The 22,891-nt window shown below is 34.5% G+C and overlaps 1 protein-coding gene across 3 annotated transcripts in view; it reads left to right on the top strand.

Moving 5' to 3' along the window:
• The window catches only part of ERCC6L2 (ERCC excision repair 6 like 2), a 119,355-nt gene that overhangs the window by 60,247 nt on the left and 36,217 nt on the right, over positions 1-22,891 (top strand). For all 3 annotated transcript variants that reach the window (XM_081066810.1, XM_081066809.1, XM_081066811.1), the window contains exons 13-15: positions 12,596-12,695; positions 17,630-17,782; positions 21,810-21,890. In XM_081066810.1, coding sequence (XP_080922936.1) covers positions 12,596-12,695; positions 17,630-17,782; positions 21,810-21,890 — 334 coding nt within the window. The remainder of the gene's footprint in view (positions 1-12,595; positions 12,696-17,629; positions 17,783-21,809; positions 21,891-22,891) is intronic.

Below are 22,891 nucleotides of genomic sequence, written 5' to 3' on the forward strand. Positions count from 1 at the left end.
AAAGGAATTTATTACCACCAAGCCAGCATTGCAAGAAATACTAAAAGTACTTTTGTAAATAGAAGAAAGATGAAAACAATCTAACTACAAATTTTTAAATGGCAATAGCTATGTACCTATTAATAATCACTTTAAACATAAACGGATTAAATGCTCCAATCAAGAGACATAGGGTGGCTGAGTGGATAAGAAAGCAAGACCCTTGTATATGCTGTATACAAGAGACTCACCTCAGATCAAAAGACACACACAGGCTGAAAGTGAAGGGTTGGAGTAAGATATTTCATGCAAATGGAAATGAGAAAAAAGCTGGAGTTGCAATACTTATTTCTGACAAAATAGACTTTAAAATGAAGAACGTATTAAAAGATAAAGATGGGCATTATATAATAATAAAGGGATCGATCCGACAAGAGGACATAACCCTAGTAAACATCTATGCACCCAACATAGGAGCACCTAAATATATAAAACAGGTACTGACTGACATAAAGAAAGAGATCAACAGTAACACTATCATACTAGGGGAATACAGCACACCTCTGACAACAAGTGACAGGTCTTCCAGACAGAAAATCATTATGGAAACAACAGCCTTAAATGATACATTGCACCACTTGGATTTAATTGATATTTTCAGAGCATTTTACCCCCATACTGCAAAATAGACGTTTTTCTCAAGCACACATGGAACATTTTCCAAGATAGACCATATGTTAGGCCACAAAACAAGTCTTGGTAAATTTAAGAAAATTGAAATCATACCAATTGTCTTCTCTGATCACAGTGCTATGAAATTAGAGATGAACTACAGTAAAAAACTGGAAGACACACCAATTCATGGAGGCTGAATAACTTATTACTAAATAATGAATGGGTCAAGTAGGAGATCAAGGAAGATATCAAAAGATATCTCGAGACAAACGAAAATGAAAGCACGACGACCCAAAATCTATGGGATGCCGCGACAGCAGTCCTAAGAGGGAAATTCATAGCATTGCAGGCCTACCTAAAGAAACAAGAAACATCACTAATCAACAGTTTATCTTCACACTTAAGGGATCTGGAAAAAGAACAGCAAAATAAGCCCAAAGGGAGCACAAGGAAGGAGATAATAAAGATCAGAGCAGAAATAAATGAAATAGAAACCACAAAAACAACACAGAAGATCAATGAATCCAAGAGTTGGTTCTTAGAGAAGATAAACAAAATCGACAAACCTTTAGCCAGACTCATTAAAAAAAACAGAGAGAGGACCCAAATTATTAAAATCAGAAATGAAAGAGAAGTGACAACAGACACCGCAGAAATACAAAAAATTTTAAGAAATTACGAGCAACTATATGCCAACAAATTTGACAATCTGTAAGAAATGGACAATTTTCTAGAGGCATACAACCTTCCAAGGCTCACTCAAGAAGAAACGGAGAACCTGAATAGACTGATTACCATCAGGAAATTGAATCAGTAATCAACAATCTCCCAACAAACAAAAGCCCTGGACCACATGGCTTTACAGGTGAATTTTACAAAACGTTCAAAAAAGAATTATCACCTATTCTCCTCAAGCTCTTCCAAAAAATCCAGAAGGAGGGAAGACTCCCAAACACTTTTTACGAAGCCACTATCACCCTGATCCCAAAAGCAGACAAAGACACCACAAAAAAAGAAAACTACAGGCCGATATCTCTAATGAACATAGATGTAAAAATCCTCAACAAAATATTAGTGAACAGAATTCAGCAATACATTAAAAAGATCATACACCATGATCAAGTGTGATTCATCCCTGGTATGCATGGGTGGTTCAACATCCGCAAATCAATCAACGTGATACACCACATTAACAAAATGAAAAATAAAAATCACATGATTATATCAATAGATGCAGAAAAAGCATTTGATAAAATCCAGCAGCCATTTATGATAAAAACCCTTAAGAAAGTGAGAATAGAGGGATCATATCTCAACATAATAAAGGCCATATGTGACAAACCCACAGCTAAGATCATACTCAATGGGGAAAAGCTAAAACCATTCCCCCTAAGATCAGGAACAAGGCAAGGTTGCCCACTGTCTCCACTTCTATTCAACATAGTGCTGGAAGTTCTAGCCACAGCAATCAGACAAGAAAAAGAAATAAAAGGCTTCCAAATTGGGAAGGAGGAAGTAAAATTATCATTATATGCAGATGATATGATACTATATATAGAGAACCCTAAAGACTCCACCAAGAAACTATTATAGCTGATAGATGAATTTAGTAAAGTAGCAGGATACAAAATTAATATTTAGAAATCAGTTGCATTTGTATATACCAGTAATAAAACATCAGAATGAGAAATTAAAAAAAACAATCCCATTTACAATTGCTCCAAAGACTATAAAATACCTGGGAATAAATTTAACCAAAGAAGTAAAAAATCTGTAATCAGAAAATTATAAGACACTGAAGAAAGAAATGAAAGAAGACATAAATAGATGGAAACACATTCCATGTTCATGGATAGGAAGAATTAATATAGTTAAAATGTCCATACTGCTGAAGGCAATATACATATTCAACGCAATTCCTATCAAACTACCTACGGCGATTTTCACAGAAATAGAACATATAATCCTAAAATGTATATGGGACCATAAAAGACCCTGGATATCCTCAGCGATCTTGAGAAATAAGAACAAAGTGGGAGGTGTAACAATACCTGAGTTCAAATTGTACTACAAGGCTACAGTAATCAAAATAGCATGGTACTGGCATAAAAATAGACACATAGATCAATGGAACAGAATAGAGAGTCCAGAAATACATCCATGCCTATATGCCCATTTAATCTACGACAATGGAAGCAAGAATGTACGATGGGGTAAAGACAGTCTATTCAATAAATAATGCTGGGAAACCTGGACAGACACATGCAAAAAAATGAAGCTGGACCACCTCCTTACACCATATACAAAAATAAATTCAAAATGGCTTAAAGACTTAAATGTAAGATCTGAAACCATAAAATACCTAGAAGAAAATATAGGAAGAAACTTCACAGACATTACCCGGAGTAAGATTTTTACTGATATATCCCCTCGAGCCAGGGAAGTAAGAGAAAAAATAAACATGTGGGATTACATCAAACTAAAAAGTTTTTTCACAGCAAAGGAAACCATCAATAAAACAAAAAGGGATCCTACTGAATGGGAAAAGATATTTGCCAATGATATATTTGATATGGGGTTAATATCACAAATCTATTAAAAACTCATTCAACTCAACTCCAAAAAAACAAACAACCCAATTAAAAAATGGGCAGAGGACTTGAAGAGACATTTTTCTAAAAAGGACATACAGAAGGCAAGAAGACATATGAAGAAATGCTCAACCTCACTAACCATCAGAGAAATGCAAATAAAAACCACAATGAGATACCACCTCACCCCAGTCAAAATGGCTATCATCAATAAATCAACAAACAACAAGTGCTGGCGCGGATGTGGAGAAAAAGAAACGCTTGTGTACTGTTGGTGGGATTGCAGATTGGTGCAGCCACTATGGAAAACAGTATGGAGGTATCTCAAAAATCTGAAAATGGAACTACACTATTATCCAGTAATTCCACTCCTAGGTATCTATCCGGAGAAACCCAAAACTCCAATTCAAAAATCTGTATGCACTCCTATGTTTATTGCAGCACTATACACAATATCCAAGACATGGAAACAACCAAAATGCCCATCGGTAGATGACTGGATTAAGAAACGGTGGTACATTTATACAATGGAGTATTACGCAGCCATAAAGAAGAAAGAAATCTTATCATTTGCAATAGCATGGATGGACCTAAAGAACATTATGTTAAGTGAAATAAGTCAGACAATGGAAGACAAGTACCATATGATCTCACTCATATGCGGAATCTAAAGAAGAGAATAAGTGAATGAACTAATCAGAAACAGTTTTGGAGACAAAGAGGAAAAACTGAGGGTTGTTAGATGGGCGGGGGGGTGGGGATAAGGGGGAAGGTGAGGGGATTAGAAAACAGTCAGTAAGCACAAGATGGCACGGGGTTTCCAACTATAATTTTATATATGTGTATATATATATATATATATATATATATATATGCGTGTGTATATATATATATAAATTAGTTATGGGGATATTGGGTATAGCATAAAGAATATAATCAATAATATTGTAATAAATATGTATGGTTTCAGAGGAATACTAGATTTGTTGGGGTAAAAGATGGGAGAGGGTCTAGGGGCAGGGTGAAAAAGGTGACGGGATTAAGAAGTACAAATTGGTGTTTACAAAATAGTCATGGGGATGAAGGGTATAGCATAAGGAATATAGTCAGTAATATTGTAATACCTATATATGGTATCAGATGGATACTAGATTTATTGGGGTGATCACTTCGTAAGTTATACAAATGTTTAATCACTGTTATACACCTGAAACTAATATACTATTGTATATCAACTGTAATTGAGAAATAAAATAATTATTTTTTTAATAATTAAATTTATTTTAACAAATAAATTTAATAATTTATTTAAAAAATAAATATTAAATAAATAAAATAAATAAATAAATATTAAATAAATAAAATAAAAAGAAAATGAAATTCTTTTTTTCTTTTAGTTTGAGATATAATTGACATAAAGCACTGTACATGTTTAAGGTGTACAGCATAATGGCTTAACTTACATATATTGTGAAATGATTACTGCAATAAGTTTAGTTAACATCCATCATCACATGTAGATATAAAAAATAATTGTGATATATGCTACAACATGGATGAACCTTTAAGACATTATACTATTGAAATAAGCCAAATACAAAGGGACAAATATTTTGTCCAAATATGAGGAATCTAGAATAGTCAAACTCATAGAGATAGAAAGTACAGTTGTGGTTACCAGGGGCTGAGGGAAGGAAGGGAATGGAGAATTATTGTATAATGGGTACGAAGTTTTAATTTGGGATGATGACAGAGTTGTAGATACAGATGATGGTGATGGTTGCAAAACAATGAGAATATTCTTACTGCCACTAAACTGTCCATTTAAAAATGGTTAATATGGTGAATATTGTGTCATGTATATTTTACCACAATTTAAAAAAAAAACAAATGACCCAACGTGACTGTGATACAATTGACCTTGAATCCACTTTGAAAAACAGTGGAAATTAGATGTGAAACATCCAAACAGGACTTCCCAATGCAATTGTAAAAGAGCACTGAGGAAACATGATTATTTCAGTAAATAAGAAATATGAGTGTTTGGGAGGTGGAAGAAATTCATCAAGTATGGCAAATACAAAGCATAGCAAAGTGTCAGAAATAAGGCCAAACATAAATATGAATGGATTAAACTCCCTTTTTTAAAAAAGAAAGTAAAAAAAAGTTAGATTCAAGTTTATGCTTATTTGTGTGTGTGTGTGTGTGTGTGTGTATACACACAAAGATATCAATGGTTATAATAACAAAAATGTAGAAAATATCTAACCAGGGAGAGGGTCACAAAATGAGTGGCAATATTAATATTAAGCAAATTATTAATAGAATTCAAGTTACAATGCATTAAGGAAAACAAAATGGGAACAACCCATGAGGACAGTGTAATAGTCACTACATAACAAACCCCAAACTCGTATAATCCAAATTCACAATTATGATGGAATACCTAATATTCCTCTCTCAAAAAATAATAGATCAACTAGGCAAAAAAAGTACATAAATTATTTGAATAATAGTTATCGGTGGCATAGTTCAGATCTCAGACTGGCAGAAGCTGTGGAAGGCAGTGGTAGGCTTCATGGTACGTGAAAGCTGCAGTTAGACTGCATACCTATAGACACCTGGCACATGAGATTATGGCTAGAGGAATACAGTATAATATGTAAGGCCCTGAGAAGAAGCTGAGATGAGATTCTTTGGGAAATTAAGACATTTAAAAGCAGTGTTGTATACAGGAGAAATATGGAAACAGACACACACACACAGGCCCAGGCAGGACACATAACCAGAAATGACCTAAGAAGATTTGAAGCCTTCATCCTGAGCAGCTCCCAAGGTTCAAAATATACCCTGCCCTGCTAATTAGTGAATGTTTTCCATACCAGTTTGCAAAGACTGGGAGAAGTCACTGATTTATTGAATGGCTTAATTTTCAACAAAAACCCACAAGACATCCAAAGAAACAGGAAAACATAGCCCATCCCAAAGAACAAATCTCCAGAAACCATCTGTGAAGAACATAGGCATAGGCCTTACTAGAAAAAGACTTTAAAATAATTGTTCTAACCTTAAGAGATAAATGAAAACTTAGACAACAAAGTAAAAGAAGTCAGGAAAACAATATATGAACAAAATCATAATATAAAAAAGAAGTAGAAATTGTAAATAGAACAAAAATCCTGGACCTGAAAAATATAACTGAATTGAAAAAAAAAGTCACTAACGGGGTTCATCAGACTTGAATAGGTGTAAAAAAGAATCAGCATACCTGAAAACAGATCTGAGGAGCACAAAAGGGGAAAAATGAAGAAAAGTGAACATAGGCTAAAGGATAGCCTATAATACATAGCAATAGACCAATATATGCATTGTGGCGTTCCCAAAGGGAGAGAGAAAGAGAGATGGTGAAATAATGACTGAAATAATAATTTTCCAAATTTGAGGAAAGACATAGATAAACAAATACAAGAAGCTCAACAAACTCTATGTAGGAGAAATCCAAAGAGACTTGCACTGAAACACATTATCATTAAACTGTCAAAAGTCTAAGATAAAGAATCTTGAAAGTAGCAAGAGAAAAGCAACTTGTAATGTCAAAGAAATCCCTAGTAAGACTAAAATAGGATTTCTCAGGAGAAACCTTACAGGCAAGAACACACTGGGATGATATATTTAAAGTGCCAAAAGAAAACAAACTCAACTGAGAATTCTATATTCAGCAAAACTGTCCTTCAAAAATGAGGAAGAAATTAAGAAATTCCTAAACAAAACTGAGTGAGTTTATTACCACTAGACCTGCCCTACAAGAAATACTAAAGAGACACTTTCAGGTTCAAATGAAAGGACTCTAACAGTAACTCAAAGCCATATGAAAATATAAAGTTCTCCAGTATAGGTAAGCATGTGGACAAATATAAAAACCAGTATTATTTTAATTTTGCACTCTAATTCAACTTTTTATTTTCTACAGGATTTTAAATTTAAAAATATAAAAAGTAATTATAAATATGTGTTAATGGATATATGATTTAGAGATAATTTGTGACATCCATAACATAAATGTAGGGGGCAGAGTTGTAAAGGAGGTTTTTTTTTTTTTAATGCAACTGAAGTTAAATTGGTATCAATTTAAAATATTGTTATAACCACTGTATGTTCTATGTAATCTGCATGATAACCACAAATATGTATAGAATTTACACAAAAGGAAATAAGAAATCAAAATATGTCACTAAAAAACTCAGCTAAATGAAAGGGCAAAAGTAACACTTTCCATAACATTACATGTAAATGGATTAAACTTCCCAATCAAGAGACGTAGATCGGCAGAATAGATTTTTTTTAAAAAGTATCCAACTATATGCTGACTATAATACTGATAGGTCTAAGGACATGCATAGGTTGAAAGTGAAAGGATAGAAAAAGGTATTCTGTGCAAATGGTAACCAAAACAAAGCAGGGGTGGTTTACAAATATCATACGAAATAGACTTTAAGTTGAAAACTGTTACAAGCGACAAAGAAGAATGTTATACTTTATAGTTATTTTTGTCCTTTCATTTATTTTCTGTATTTCTTATAGCTATTTTGTCCTTCATTTCATCCATTACTTTGTGTTAACCGTATTTTTTTAGTGACATGTAAAAAGATTCAACTCACCAAAAAGCAATAATAATTATAAACATAAATGTGCCAAACATTTGAGCCCCAAAATATATACAGCAAACACTGACAATATTTAAAGGAGAAAGAGACAGCTTCACAATAGTAGTAGGAGACTGTAATACTCCACTTTCAATAATGGATAGAACATCCAGTCAGAAGATCAGTGAGGAAAGCGAGGAGTTGCACAGCACTACAGACAAATTGGATTCAATAGACCTAATAGAGAACTCTCTTTATAGCAATAGCAATATACACATTTTTGTCAAGTGCCAGTTGAACATTTTCCACAATAGGCTACATGCTGGGCCACAGATAATCCTTCATAAATTTTAAATGATTAAAATCATATAGTTTCTTGTTCCAATCACAATAGAATGAAAATGAAATCAACAGCAGAAGAAACACAGGAAACTTCACAGATATGTTGAAATTAATCAACACTCTTAAACAATGAATGGGTCAAAAAAGAAACCACAAAGGGAATTAGAAAATATCTTATGAAAAATGAAAATTAAGACCCAGCATATGAAAACTTATGAGATGCAGCAAAAGCAGTGCTAAGAGGGAAGTTTATAGCTGTAAATGCTTACATTAAAAAAGAAGAAAGGTCTCAAATCAACTAACCTAACACCTTCAGGAACTAGAAAAAGAAAAATAAACTAAACTCAAAGGTAGCAACAGGAAGGAAATAATAAAGACTAGAGCAGACATAAATGAAATGAAAGACTAGAAAGATAATCAACAAAACCAAGAGTTTTTTCAAACAGATCAACAAACTTGACAAACCTTTAGTGAGATTGACTAGAAAAAAAGGAGACTTAAAAACTAAAATCAGAAATGAGAAGGGGGACATTACTACTGATTTTACAGAAATAAAAAGGATTATAGGACAGTACTATAAATAATTATAGGCCAACAAGTTGGATAACCTAGATGAAATGGACAAATTCCTAGAAATATACAACCTATCAAGACTGAGCCATAAAGTAGAAAATATGAATAAATCTACAATTAGTAAAAAGATTCAATCAATATAAAAAATGCCAACAAACAAAAGCCCAGGACCAGATGGCTTTGCTGGTGAATTCTACCAAACATTTAAAGAATTAATACCAGTCTTTTTCAAACTCTTCCAGAAACCAGAAGAGGAGGGAGTACTTCCTAACTTATTGTATGAGGCCAGCATTACATTGATATCAAAGTCAGACAAAGACCTATAAGCAAAGAAAACTTACTAACCAGTATTTCTTATGAATATTGATAGAAAAATCCTCAACAAAATATTACCAAACCAAATTTGATAGCATGTTAAAAGAGCCAAGTGTAATTTATTCCTGGTTTGCAATGCAAAAATCAATCGATGTCATATACTACATTAACAGAATGAAGGAAAACAGACACACAATCATCTTAATAAATGCAGAAAAAGCATTTGATGAAATTCAACATTTTCATAATAAAAACACTCAGCAAACTAGGGATAGGAGGAAACTGTCTCAACATAAAAAAGGCCATTTATGAAAAACCTACAGCTATCATCACACTCAGTACTGAAAGATTGAAAACTTTTCCTCTAACAACAGCAAAAGAAAAGGATTCCTGTTTTTACCACAAAAGAACAAATATTACATGATCTCAGTAATATGGGATACCTAGGTTTGTCAAATTCATAGAGACAGAAAGTAGAATGGTGGTTACTGGGGTTGGGGATGGGAATGAAGAGTTATTTTTTATGAGGTACTATGTTTCAGTTGAGGAAGATGGAGAAGTTCTGTAAATGGATAGTCATGATGTTTGCACAACACTGTCAGTGTGCTTAATGTTACTGAAATGTACATTTAAAAGTGGTTAAAATGATTACATTTTATGTTATGTATATTTTATAATAAGAGGAACTCAAGAGAGAAAAACAATTATTTATAAATAAATAACAATGAAATCACTGAGTCAGTATTGAAGTTCTGATGCAAATTTAGAGTTTTAAATTTATTTCTTACAAAAGAAAGACTGAAAGTAAATGAAAGAAGGATATCATTTAGAAAACTAGAAAAATCATAAAATAAACCTAAGGGAAATAGAGGAAATAGTATAAATTATTAAGTTAAAAGCAAAACATAATACATCAAAATTTTACATCTTTCATTGAAAAGAATAAAATAAATTTTTGAAAATTCTAATCTGAGGAAAAAAGCAAATACACAGAAAAGTTTAGAAAGCAGAAAGTCCGAATAACCACCAATAGTATTTATTTGTAATAGCTAACATTTTTATGTACAGTTTTATATCAGTACATTTAGAAATCTACACGAAAAGAACTTTTTCTAGAAAAATATTAGTGATTAAGACTGACTAAAGATGACGTGAAAAAATAATCAAATAATTTTAGAAGAAACTGAAGGGATAGTCAAAGATGAAAACTTTATGAAGGACTTAGGCTCAGTTATTTCTCGTGTTGTTTTTTTAAATGGAGATACTTCATTTATTTTTCAATGCTATACAAATAAATATCAAAAATATGTATTGGTCACTTAGTATTTATAAGATGTCACATGAAATACTCTGGTAGTCAAAGCAAATCAGATGTGGATTTTGTCCTTATAGAAATTTGAATTACCCATTACTATTTCCTAGATAGATGTAATTCAGTTTATAACACACTCTGTTATTATTATCACCCCAGTTATAATACACATACTGTGCTGGGTACAAAGTAAAGCAAATTAGCCTCAGTGCTTTAACAGGCAGTAAGAATAAGGGCAAAGAAATAACAGCAACATTGATTGCATGTTTACTGTGAGCCAGGAACTGTTCTAAGTGCTTTCCATGGATTATCTTATTTAAAACTCAAGATATCCTTATGGGATAGGCACTATTATCATACTCATGTCACGTGAGGAAGTTGAGGCACAACAAACTTAAGTAATTGCTCAAGCAGGGTCAGGATCTGAATCCATGCAATCTGTATGACTGCATAGCCTACATGTTTAACCAGCCTTGCCATTGACAGCTGTCAAGTAAAATTGTCAAATGAAAACCACAGAAAAATCTCCATTGTTCCTTTGTCTTAGGATATTTGTTGTAATTTTGTTCTTTTTCACTAGGCCTTCAAGACCTAATACCTTATTTATCCCAGGATTCCCATAAAGCACAGTGCTATGGTACTCGATGAAAATTAGTTGACAATAAAACTAAATGAACGGCATTCCTCTTCCCTTCCCTCTCCTTCCATTGACTCTGGTAGGAGGAACCAAGAAAAGAAATTAAGATCTTGACGTCCATACTGTGTAAGTTAGTTTCTCGACACTGTCTCTACATGGTAAAAGACCTGTCATGTAATATATCCCTGCTTTATGTATCAAAAAATTGGTGAAGCATAGGTCCAAAGTAACGTGTACAAGGTTTTTGTCTTTAAAGATGAAAGAATATGTATTCTAACACAGTCTATCCCATTCACCAAACAATTGGCTGAGCAGACACCCAAAAGAAGTTTCCTTAGAGCCTAAATCCACTGTGGGAGAGAAAGGGATTATGAGCCCCTCTGTATCCAGGCTGCAGGATGGAAGTGATAATGCAGTAACTTAGCCCTCCTGAGCTGTTCCCAGGAGCCCCCATTCTCCTCTGGGGGTGTAAGATATTTCAGAACCTCAAGATGCCCTCTCGTAAAGCCCTTCTTTGTGGAGGAATGGGTGCAGGAGGTAGAGGGAGCACCATCTATAAGAACACAGCGTAACTGTACAAGGTCAAAAGCATGAAGCATGGCATGGCCTTGAAGCAAAAGCATGGCCTTGCCTCTAATCCCCCGCCCCCGCCCCGTGACTATAACAGGTATTTAGAAGCAGGTGACCTCATTCAGAGCATCCCATAAAGCCCCCACCTGGGAGAAACTGCAGGGTTTAGCCCCATAGTTAACCAGTGTGGTGAGTTAGGTTAGAGTTTTAATTAGCACTGAGGTTCCTATCAAAACACCTGCGGTACTAGCCTACTGAGTTAATCAGTCAAGCAGACCCCATGGAAATCTCTGTGGATGAGGGCTGTAAATCTGTACTTCCATAGGCTTGCCAGTTGATTAACTGCTTTTCCCCAAGTTTTTTTTTTTTTTAAACAGTTTCACTGAGGTCTGACATACAATAAACTACATGTGTTTAAAGTGTACAATGAATAAGTTTTGATACATGTATACAACCGTGAAACCATCACCACAATAAAGACAGTGAAGGTATTCCTCACCCCCAAAAGACCCCTGTGCCACTTTGTAATCCATACATCCTGCCCCTCCCCAGACCCCAGCCCCAAGCAACCACTGATCTGCTTTCTATCACTATGGATTAGTTTGCATTTTTGAGAGTTTTATATAAATGGAATCATTTGGGAATATTCATAAGCTTAAGACCATCATGAAAAAACAATCTGAATTTAGGAAAAGGTTTTGGACAATGGAAGGTGATGTTTGTAACAGAAATGAAGTTGAGATGTACATTTTCTATAATATTTTTCTTCTCCATGACTGATCTTTTTATATGAATTTCTATTTTGCATTATTATTAAGTAATATAGCATATCTAAACCAAGTGTTTCTTTTTAATTAAAATTTTACTAATATCCCATTTTTATGTCCAAAAGATACTGCCTGAACGCAAAGTTGTGTTACTTGATTTTTGTTTGCTTTTGTTTTTAATCTCATTGCAGAGCATATAGGATTGGGCAGTGCAGGGATGTCAAAGTGTTTAGGCTGATATCCCTGGGAACTGTGGAGGAGATCATGTACTTACGACAGGTATACAAGCAGGTAAGTAGATTTCCCGTTTTCTCATTAAAAAGTAAACATGCTGTTTTCAAAAATTAGGAACAAATTTGTGTAAAAATATGTTTTTAATTTTATTCTAACTATATGGAATTTAATAAGATTATGAAATATACTCTAGAACACACTGCTATAAAACAGATTAATGCTTAGGTTCATTGAGTTTTAGAGCTGAAAGTTTCTTAGGGCAGTACTTCTTAAACTTTAATGTGCGCATGAATCACCTAGGGATCTTTAAAACACAGATGATTTAGTAGGTCTGGGTGGAGCCCAAGATCCTGCATTTTTAACAAGCTCCAAAGAGTGCCAACACTACTAGTCTGCAGACCACAATTAGAGTAGCAAGGTCACAGTTTCCCAAACTGTGGGCCAAGACATGGTATGTCACAGATGGGACACAGGTGCACTGAGACATTGAGCCCACAGCTCTGGGAAGCAAGTTTACCGAAGCCAGCTTCCAGCCTTGAGTAACAACCTCTGTTTACTCCAGGTAGATGTTCAGATGTTACCATTTTCCATCTGTGCCATGACATGAAAAAGAGGGGGAGAAATGCCTTAGAGGTATCTAAAGCAAACCCTTCTTGTTATACATAATGAAACTGGGACCCAGAGCCACCCCAGTAAATGGAATTATAGGAATCGAACTCAAGTGCCCTGACTACTTACTGTGCTGGTGCTTTTAGTATTCATCTAAAATTGCATTAACTCGTTAATATCCTTAGGGTATCAATTACTATTCCATGTATGCCTCTAAATAAACAAAGTTTATTTAGTTTATAACTGCTCACTTGAGAAGATCTGGAATGAGGTTCAAGTTTAATTATAAATGTTAAATTTGAATTACTCCCTATATATTGAGCTGGCATCCCTTTAAGAGCAAACATCTGCCACATGTGGTGGTAGTTAACCTAAGAATGATCCAATCTTAAATTCATGCTGTTTTCTTAATTCTAAAAATAGGATTGTACACAGCAGGTTTTGTTTTTTCTTTAAGCATTTAGCTCTATAAGAAGCCTTTCATCTTTTTGTTCCTTGGTATAACACAACTACTTAAAAAATATTTTTTAGATGTATTGAACCAATCTTGGAAATAAATAGGATGTTATTTTTTCAGCTTAGGTGCAGGTCCTTAGAATACTATCCTAGCCTACCACAATTAAGGGTCTTTCCTCAATCATGTAGTAAGTTTTCTCAATCCCATTACTATCTTCATCATTTTTAACTATTCATCTGACTCTATAATGAAGTAAAATGACCTGTTACATAGTGTATATTATATAATAATGTATAATAAAAAGGCTTAAGAAGATGAGGATAATTTAAATTTTCAGAATTTTGTGTGATCTAGTTACTTATCAAAATATTTTTAAATGTGTGCCTCTTAGAGAAGATTCAGCCAAAAACTTGGTAGGCACAAGTAAAGATAAGATGGCAATCATGCGAGGAAAAGGCATTAAATGTGATTAAAAGATTGATTGGGGTTTGAACCAAAGGTACTTATGGCGTACACGCTCTAGCCACCCAGATGGTTCTCAAATCTTTTGGGGGAAAATAATCCAAAATGACTTGTAAAAAGAAAAACCTATAAAAATGTTGGAAAACAAGAAGAGTTTTCTCTGTGGCCCAGAAATTATAAGGAATCCTGAAAGACAAAAAGCAATTAGGATCAGATTAGAGAAGGAAACTAAGCTAAACGCAGTCAGGAAAAGGCTACCGAAAAACATAGGAGTAACTTCTGGATATTCCAAGCTTAGAGTCAGCAGATACTAAAAAAATAAGGGAGTCTTGGGGTTACTGGAGTACCCGTTCTTTGCAGTGTCATTGATGATCTGTCGAGGTGATTTAACCCTTACAATCTACCCCATTATACCAAGTTGCAGCCAACGGAGGTGTTTGCTCTCAAGTAGAAACAATAATTAGAAATACTGGAGCAAAGAAGCAAGACAGCTCCAAATTTTTGCTGAAATCAAGAAGAAAGCTCCTTCTGTTGCCCAGAGGATTAAATACACGCACCTCTCCTATTGTGGATAATCACTGCAGCGGGCTGAGATAAGCATCCAAGATATTTGAAGACACTTGAATACCCAACAAAAATAATTACTGAACAGTTTAGGAAAATAAACGCTGAAAGTGGCCCTCAAAGGTATCAGGTCCTAATCCCTGGAACCTGTAAATGTTATATGGGAAACAGAGTCTTTGCAGATGCGATCAAATTAATGATGTTGAGATAGGAGATCAGCCTGGATTATCCAGGTGGGCCCTAAATCACAGTTGTCCTTATAAGAAAGAAGCCAAGGGAAATCTGGCGCAGACTGGAGAAGGCAGTGTAACCACAGAGGCAGAGGCTGGAGTGAGATAGTCACAGACTAAGGAACGCTGGAAGCCACCGAAGCTGAACGAGGCAAGGAATGGCTTCTCTAGAGCCTCTGGAAAGAGCGTGGCCTGGCAAAACTTTGATTTCAGCCTAGTGATACTCAGTTCAGACTTCTGTTCAGACTTCTGTTCAGACTTCTGTTCAGTTCAGGCTGTAAGAGAATGAATTTCTGTTTTTTTGCACCACCAAGTTTAAGCCACAAAGTTTATGATAATGTTACAGGAAACATGGGAACTAAAACATGGGAACTAATACAGTCACTCAAAAAAAAAATTGTCAGAGAAAATAGAATAATAGAAGAGAGTAAAAGAGATTTTAAAAGAAATATAGATAATATATTCAAAAGGTAAGTAGTAGGACCCTGGAAACAAAAACAGAGTACTAGGGAGAGAATCCATTAGAGATCCCAAAAGTGAAAAATTCCAGAGATAGGCTGAGAAGCAAAGAGCAAAGTTTTCATTTAAAAGAAAGAGCCAAACAATTCTAGATTACAGAGCAAAAAAGATAGAGATAAAACAAGTATAAGGAAAGTTAGAGGAAATGCAGGCTGCTAGAGCTAGAAGTTCCAAGACCAGTCTTGTAGTTGAAGAAGAGAACAGAGGAAAGAGAAGGGAAGGAGCCCCAAATAACGGAAGAAATGTGTAAAAAGTAGAAAATTACTCCACAGGTTATTTGGGCCTACCAAGTGCTAGATAGGAGGAATGAAAATAGATCCATGGTTACACCATCTTTCTATAACTGTAAAACACCAAGATAAAGTGAAAAATCCTTTAGAAAAGAATCCTTTAGAAAAATCCTTTAGAAAAGAAAAGTGAATTTTTAATTCAAAGCTTTCCACAAAAGAAGATGGATATATTTAGCCTTCACTTTTACTGAAACCACTTTGGAAAAACTTGTTTTTTTAACTTTTATTTATTTTAAGTGTGTTTTTCCAGGACCCATCAGCTCCAAGTCAAGTAGTTGTTTCAATCTAGTTGTGAAGGGCTCAGCTCACAGTCACTCCTGCAGGAATCAAACTGGCAACCTTGTTGTTAAGAGCACAGCCCGGCGCTCTAACCAACTGAGCTAACTGGCCATCCTGGAAAAACTTATTTGAAGTTCAAAATAATGTGCCATTTGTAAGTGAGCTAACTGGCCATCCTGGAAAAACTTATTTGAAGTTCAAAATAATGTGCCATTTGTAAGTTTTGTGATAAAACTTTGGTGGGAAACTTGCAAAGATTCAGATTGAATGCTTACAAATTACTTTGATGATTATATTTATTAGTTCTGCAGTCTGACAGTAAATACAGTGTTTAAGGTAGAATCAGTAGCAAGGCTGCAGTCATCAGGTAACTGGCCCATCAGGTGCATCAATTGCTATTGGGAGTCTGTATTTCCAGGACTATAGCCCATGTTTGGGGATATTGATGTCAAACTGACTGAGTTGGTATGTTGATTCAGAACTTCTTCAAACTAAGGTCCCAAGAGCCTTGTTTTAAGATAGACATCCTCGAGGTGAAAAATTATTACACGTATAAGTTTAGGATTTAGCCAAACCCAGGTATAAATTCTAAAAATGACACTTCCTAGCTGGGTAGCTGTAAACAAAGCATGTAATTTCTCTAAACTTAAATTTCTTCATTCTAAAATAGAGAAACTCGAGTTTCTTTATTTCTAAAAGAGAGATAATATGTTATAGGGATGTAGAGATTAAATGAGAGGATATAAAAATGCTACACATGTAGTAAATGCTCAGTAAATAGCAGCTTATTATTAAGAATAACTTTAATTGCCTAGAGTAATTTATTACAGTGCAATTCAACTCTCATGATAATCACGATAACGTACCATCTGACTAACCCTTCTATCAACAATAGACTGAAGTTGTCTTCCATTCTGTGCATTCTTTGTTTCTTCCAAGAAATTTTAAAGTATGCACGGGGTTAATCAGATTGTATTTACATTACCTTTAGTAAAATAGCCAGTAAATAAAGAGGCCCATTAATGTTGATACTTAAGGGTTCCATGGCAGTGGTCTTCCTATATTCAAAATTGTTTCAAAGATGCAATGTTTCTAAATAGTGATTGGGTTTTTGCTGTTAGTTGACAATGTGACCATGGCCACAGTTAGTTCGATACCAATGTGGTTATCATATAATGACTTCAGATTGTAATTTAGCTTTGGTAACATAGTGATTATTTCTGACAGCTTTAGTAGTTCCTGTTGTAGTAAAAGTCCAGAAAGGAGGAAAGTGTATCCGCATGTATGCCTATATTATTAAACATTTTACATCAGGTGGATAGTCCTTAGAGATGTGATCTTGACTGAGTTGGTAGAAACAGATAAAATAGGAAATATAAGATTTCTTCAGTAAGACTGGCCAGATTATTACTATTATTTCACCATAATGGCAACATCTGCTAGGGAAATTAAAATAAAATTTCCTCCCTAAGGAGATTCTGCTTGCTCCAGCTAAAGCTGTGTATATACAGGGAATGCCAGGAAATTCTGACATATTGTTGGAGTAAACACTTCAAAAATGTCTTGTTTTTTCTGTTTTAGCAACTTCACTGTGTGGTGGTTGGAAGTGAAAATGCCAAGCGATATTTTGAAGCAGTTCAAGGATCAAAGGAGCATCAAGGAGAGCTTTTTGGGGTCTCTAATCTCTTCAAACTAAGGTCCCAAGGGTCTTGTCTTACGAAGGACATCCTGGAGGTGTGAAATTGTTCTCTGACCTTCTCAGTAATCTTTTAAACATGGTTTTCTCCCTCAGGAAACTTGAAATACAATTACTGGTGCCTTTTCAGGGAAGTTTTTGGTTTTCTTCATAAAAATGCCTTATGTTTAGAATTTCTACTTTTACAGAAATAAGAAATGAATTATTGTACCTCTAAACTAAGATTTCCCCCTTCATGGTTATAAATAATGTACACATACAAATACAGATATGTATACTAAATAGAGTGACCTCCAAGACATTTTCAGACTGGCAAAGAGTTTATTATTTTGAAAACAGCTGTTGAATTCAGGAATGAAAAAACGAGACTTTCCTAAATAAACAAAAATATGAAATGTGTTTTGATTAAAAGTTACCAAATATTCCCTGAGATGCACTCTCATGTCTCATGGAGATTTTTGTTTTTTGTTCCCAGTAAAAATTCCACACCAGTATTTCAGACTCTCCCACTTGTGTTCATCCTCAGCATACAGATGTTTCTTATTCTTCAAACAGGATATTTATATTCTTAAAAAATGAGTTTTAAATTCTTGAATATACTCGACTGTTAAGGATATTAACCTATTTTCTAGTTGATACTGATATGAGAATCATAAAATCCTGGAATATCATCTTTTTCAACCCCCTCATAATTCCATAGACTGAGTCTTGGAATTAAGGATATTTTCCTTAACGTACAAGACTTTGTAGTAGAACCTTAAATACTTCATTGATTCAGTAAGTACCGTAAAAACAGTTCAAGGAACAATTGGTTCCTGTCCTTAAAGAACTTAGATCATCTTCATGGGAGGTGGGAGAGAACATTTACATAGTAAACATGTCAGCTCAGGAAGCGTATGTTAAGCAAGTTGGGCTGCAGTGTGACTCCAAGCTAATGCTATCACGTGATCACTGATAACGGTTAACAGGAAGGTGTGTATGCTTTGTATCCTGGGAATACGGCCCCTGTTATACAATGTCTGGGGTCTACTGCTGAGTCTTTATCTTATAGTAACTGTTTGATTCTGAATTGAGTGGCCCATTTAAAGTCCCCCTTTCTTTGATCTTTTTCTTTTTTTAAAATATGCTATTTCTTTTTATGGACTTGTTGACCCATTCCTCTTCTCTAATCCATAACCTTGTTTGTCCTCCAGGACCCCCTCAGACCTTACCTCCATCACAGCGCACTACCCAACATACCAGCCTATGTTCATGTTTCTAATTTGAAATCATTATCTATAAAATACATTAGCATGATGTTACTTATCCTATTTTCTGCCATATATCAGTTTAGTTTTCTATTTTATGACCATAGCCACTGATTCCTTTGTTAAACAAGTATTAGGTGATACATATCAGTATGACAAGTTATTAATTAAATGGAAATTTCTCTTGTTCCCTGGTCATCCTAAGTATGTCTTGTGTCTCCTCCAAGAGTGTTTATTTATTACTGACAGGACCCTCCATGTCTTCTTTTGTTTGTGGTAAAATGTGCTTAACTTCTTGCTAGGCGTGTCATTAGCACTCAGTTACTAAATATTGAATTACAATTGCTCATTGGTTATCAACAGAATTTAAAATTATTCAGGGCTGGTCATAGTCATGCTGCTTTTTGCCAAATGATATTTTAAAATATTATTCCAAGCCCTGTATAGTGAAAGCATATATCATAACATAAAAGAAGTATTTTATTTCTTGTGATACGTTTTTAATTTTCAAAAGCTGTAGACAATCCCTTTTAAAATGTTTTAAGATATAGAAATTTGAATTTATAGAACATTTTTAATCTGATGATTTCTAAGCAATTTAGTTCTATTTTTCATTGACTTTCTTATTTATATTGTGGTTTCTCTTTAAAGTTAGATATTAAGAGTTCATTTCACAAATATTTATTGAGTATATGCTAAAACGTCAAGTACTGTTCATAGAACTAGGCATACAAAAGTGAATAAAATAGACAAAAGCCCTGCCTACAAAAAATTTACTTTCTGTTTGGGGGAGACAAATAATAAACAGAAAAAAGAAGTGAACCATGTAGTATATTATGATGATAGATTCCAAGGCTGAAAACAGAGCAGGGAGAAAATGGGGAGGCTCTGGAAGCTCTAATGCATAGCATAGTGACAACAGTCGATAGTACTGTGTTTTTATACTTCAAAATTGCTACGGGACTAGATCTTAAATGTTCTCACCACAAAAAAGCAATGATAATTATGTGACATGACAGAGGTGTTAGCTGAAGCTACAGGTGGTAATCATATTGCAATACATACATGTATGAAATCAATATGTTGAACACCTTCAACGTGTACAATGTTTTATATAAATTGTATCTCAATTAAAAAAAAATGAGAGCAGGAAGGGAAATAGGGAGACTGTCAAGAAAACAGCATTTCGATTTTAAGTGGAGTAGCCAAGGAAGCACTCACCGTGAGATTGCATTTGGTTTTTTGAACATACCAGGGAGGAAGATGTGGTTTAGACCTAGGAACAAATGCAGAGGCCCTAAGGGAGGGGTACGCCCAGTGTGATTTCAGAATGACATGGAAGCCAGAGTGGGGCCAGAGAATGACAGGAAGCCAGGCCATGCAGGAACTGTGGCTTGGAGTGAGACAAAAGCAACTCGAGGGCTCTGAACAGAAGAATGACATAGTCTGATCTCTATTATCTAGATTAAATATTAAGGATTTGACCGTAGAAGTACAAGAGTAGAAGCGAGAAGTGAGCAAGCTAGGAGGACAATGCAATAATCCAGCCGGGAGATGATGGTGGTTTGGGCCAGGGTGATAGTGGTGATGGATCAGATGTAGGGTATGAGAAAAAGAGAGGAGTTAAAAGATGAATCCAAGGTGTTGGGCTGCACAGCAGAAGACTGGAGTTGCCATTTACCTATCACAACAGGGCTCTGATAGCTTGAGGGATTTCGGGTGCTGCCAGTTGGATCTGTTGCAGCCATTTAGCTTCTGTTGAAAAGATAAAAGGCAGTACCGGGAAGGAGGCTTCACACTCCCTTGCAGTAATGGCTTCTAGGCATTGGAAGAAAAGGTCTCATGACAATTGAGGAACTGTTTATCATTCTCTAGAGTTCTGTGGGGGAAATTCTCACTTGTTGTCCTGGATACTGGGTAGCTGGAGCCATGCCATTGAGATGTCTGTATATTCATAAGTTGGGCATTTGTAACTCTGGTGATTGTAGTGTTATTTCCCCCTATTCTAACAACAAAGCTTAAAAAGAGAAATATGTTAACTTCCTTTTGAGGGAAAATTTAATATTTTAGAATCTAGGCAATTAAATAACTCAGCTAAATGATATACCAAAAGCTTTAAAAGCATAAATACGCTCCTAAAAGATGAGCAAACCTGTTAATATAATTAAGAGCTTTGATCTTCAAAAAAAAGACCTTTTATTTTACTTTCATATTAGGATGAAACTTTCTTATTTTGATGTCTACTACACCTAAGGAATCAATAAACATATTAATAAACATGCACAATAAACATAGTAGCAATGTAGGCTACAATATCAAGTTCCCAACACTCAACATTATCTATTAGTGTTTGAAATGTAGGTAATATATCCTTAGTGTAATTATTATATAGACATGGTTATTATAATCATATAATATACACTATATATATGTATATAGTATATATATAATAGTATACATACATATGTATATGGCATTTTTTCACCCTTCCTCACTTACTAGAGCTTTTAATGGAGTTGGCTGAAAATCATTATTAATTTTCTATCTGAAAAAGTAAGCTTTAAGACAAGAAATAAGTATTTTGTGGGCCCAGCATGCTTCCACTCTACCAGTCTACTACCTAAGAATTAAGAGTATTTTTAAATGTTATAGAAAGAAGTTCCTTAATTAGCCCATTGAAAAATAACATTAAGAGAGCTAAAGCAAACTGCACCCAGTTTTCCTTTCTTAGCTCCACATTTTCGCCTGCCATGGCTAAAATGTGGCTTATCTGTTTGTTTTACCCCCTATTTCACATAGCCCTGCGCATTCTTTATAGAGAGAAGGCCAAGTGGAAGCAGGAATCCTGACAGCGACGACATGGTTGAAAGAGGAGCCTCCAGGACACAAACTAAAAACAGTAAGCAGTTTTTGGATGTCACCCAGAACTCCTAGAAAACATGGCCTATGACTTTCCCTTTTCCTTCATTTTTCAATGTGTAAAGAAAAAGTGTTTTTAAAAAATCAAGGACCCAAAGTCAGAGGGCTGCCAGAAAAATTAATAATTTAGCCTCATTTAACATTTCATATTATAAGAGCAAATTCAGGGGCATGCATCAGGCATTTGCATCTAGATTGAAATTTTAACTATACCAAACTGTAAATCCGAAATTAAATACACTGTATAGGTTACCAATCCAACCTAAATAATTTTTTAGTAAACAACAAATGAAATGGAAAAATAGCCATCTAAGTGTATTTAAGATTATCAAATCCAAACATCAAATTATTCTCTTACTCAGTAGATTTGTTATTTTATGTCTTTAATTGTGTAATCTTTTTAGTAGTTTGTCATTCCATATACTATAAAATCTATATTGTCACCAAAAGGCCTTTTTAAAAGTAAAAAATATATGTGAAGTTTTTTGTTGTTGTTGCTAATTTTACCTTGTTTGTTTTTAGGGATTTATGTAAATTTATACTAGCCAAATGATTTGGAATATGGGGTGAACAATTTTCAAAATTTATAGAAATACATGAATATCAAACGTTCACAGGAGTATGGCTAGATAATACTTTCCCAGAATCTTATTAATAAAGCCTCAGTTTTATGAAACTGAAGGATATATTTAGCTCTGACTGGTGTGAAAACATTAAATACTGGATTTAAATTTGTAGCAAATTTCACTTCAAAATATCTTCAATATTTTCTTTATTTATGGTTGTCAAGATCCTACCTAATCTTATTTTTAATTGATTAGAACCATTTTCCAATTGCTAATTCTTTACTTTGTTAGCTCCTACAAATTTTTTTGTTCTTAAAGCGAGAGTAAGAGCATCTGCTAGACAACAGTAAACAGTAAGATGTATGCTTTTCACGTTTGAGGCCAAAGTCGGTCCCTGCCTCTTACAAGCTGACAA

Source organism: Rhinolophus hipposideros, assembly GCF_964194185.1.
Source record: "Rhinolophus hipposideros genome assembly, chromosome: 11".
In the NCBI taxonomy this organism is placed as follows: Eukaryota; Metazoa; Chordata; class Mammalia; order Chiroptera; family Rhinolophidae; genus Rhinolophus; species Rhinolophus hipposideros.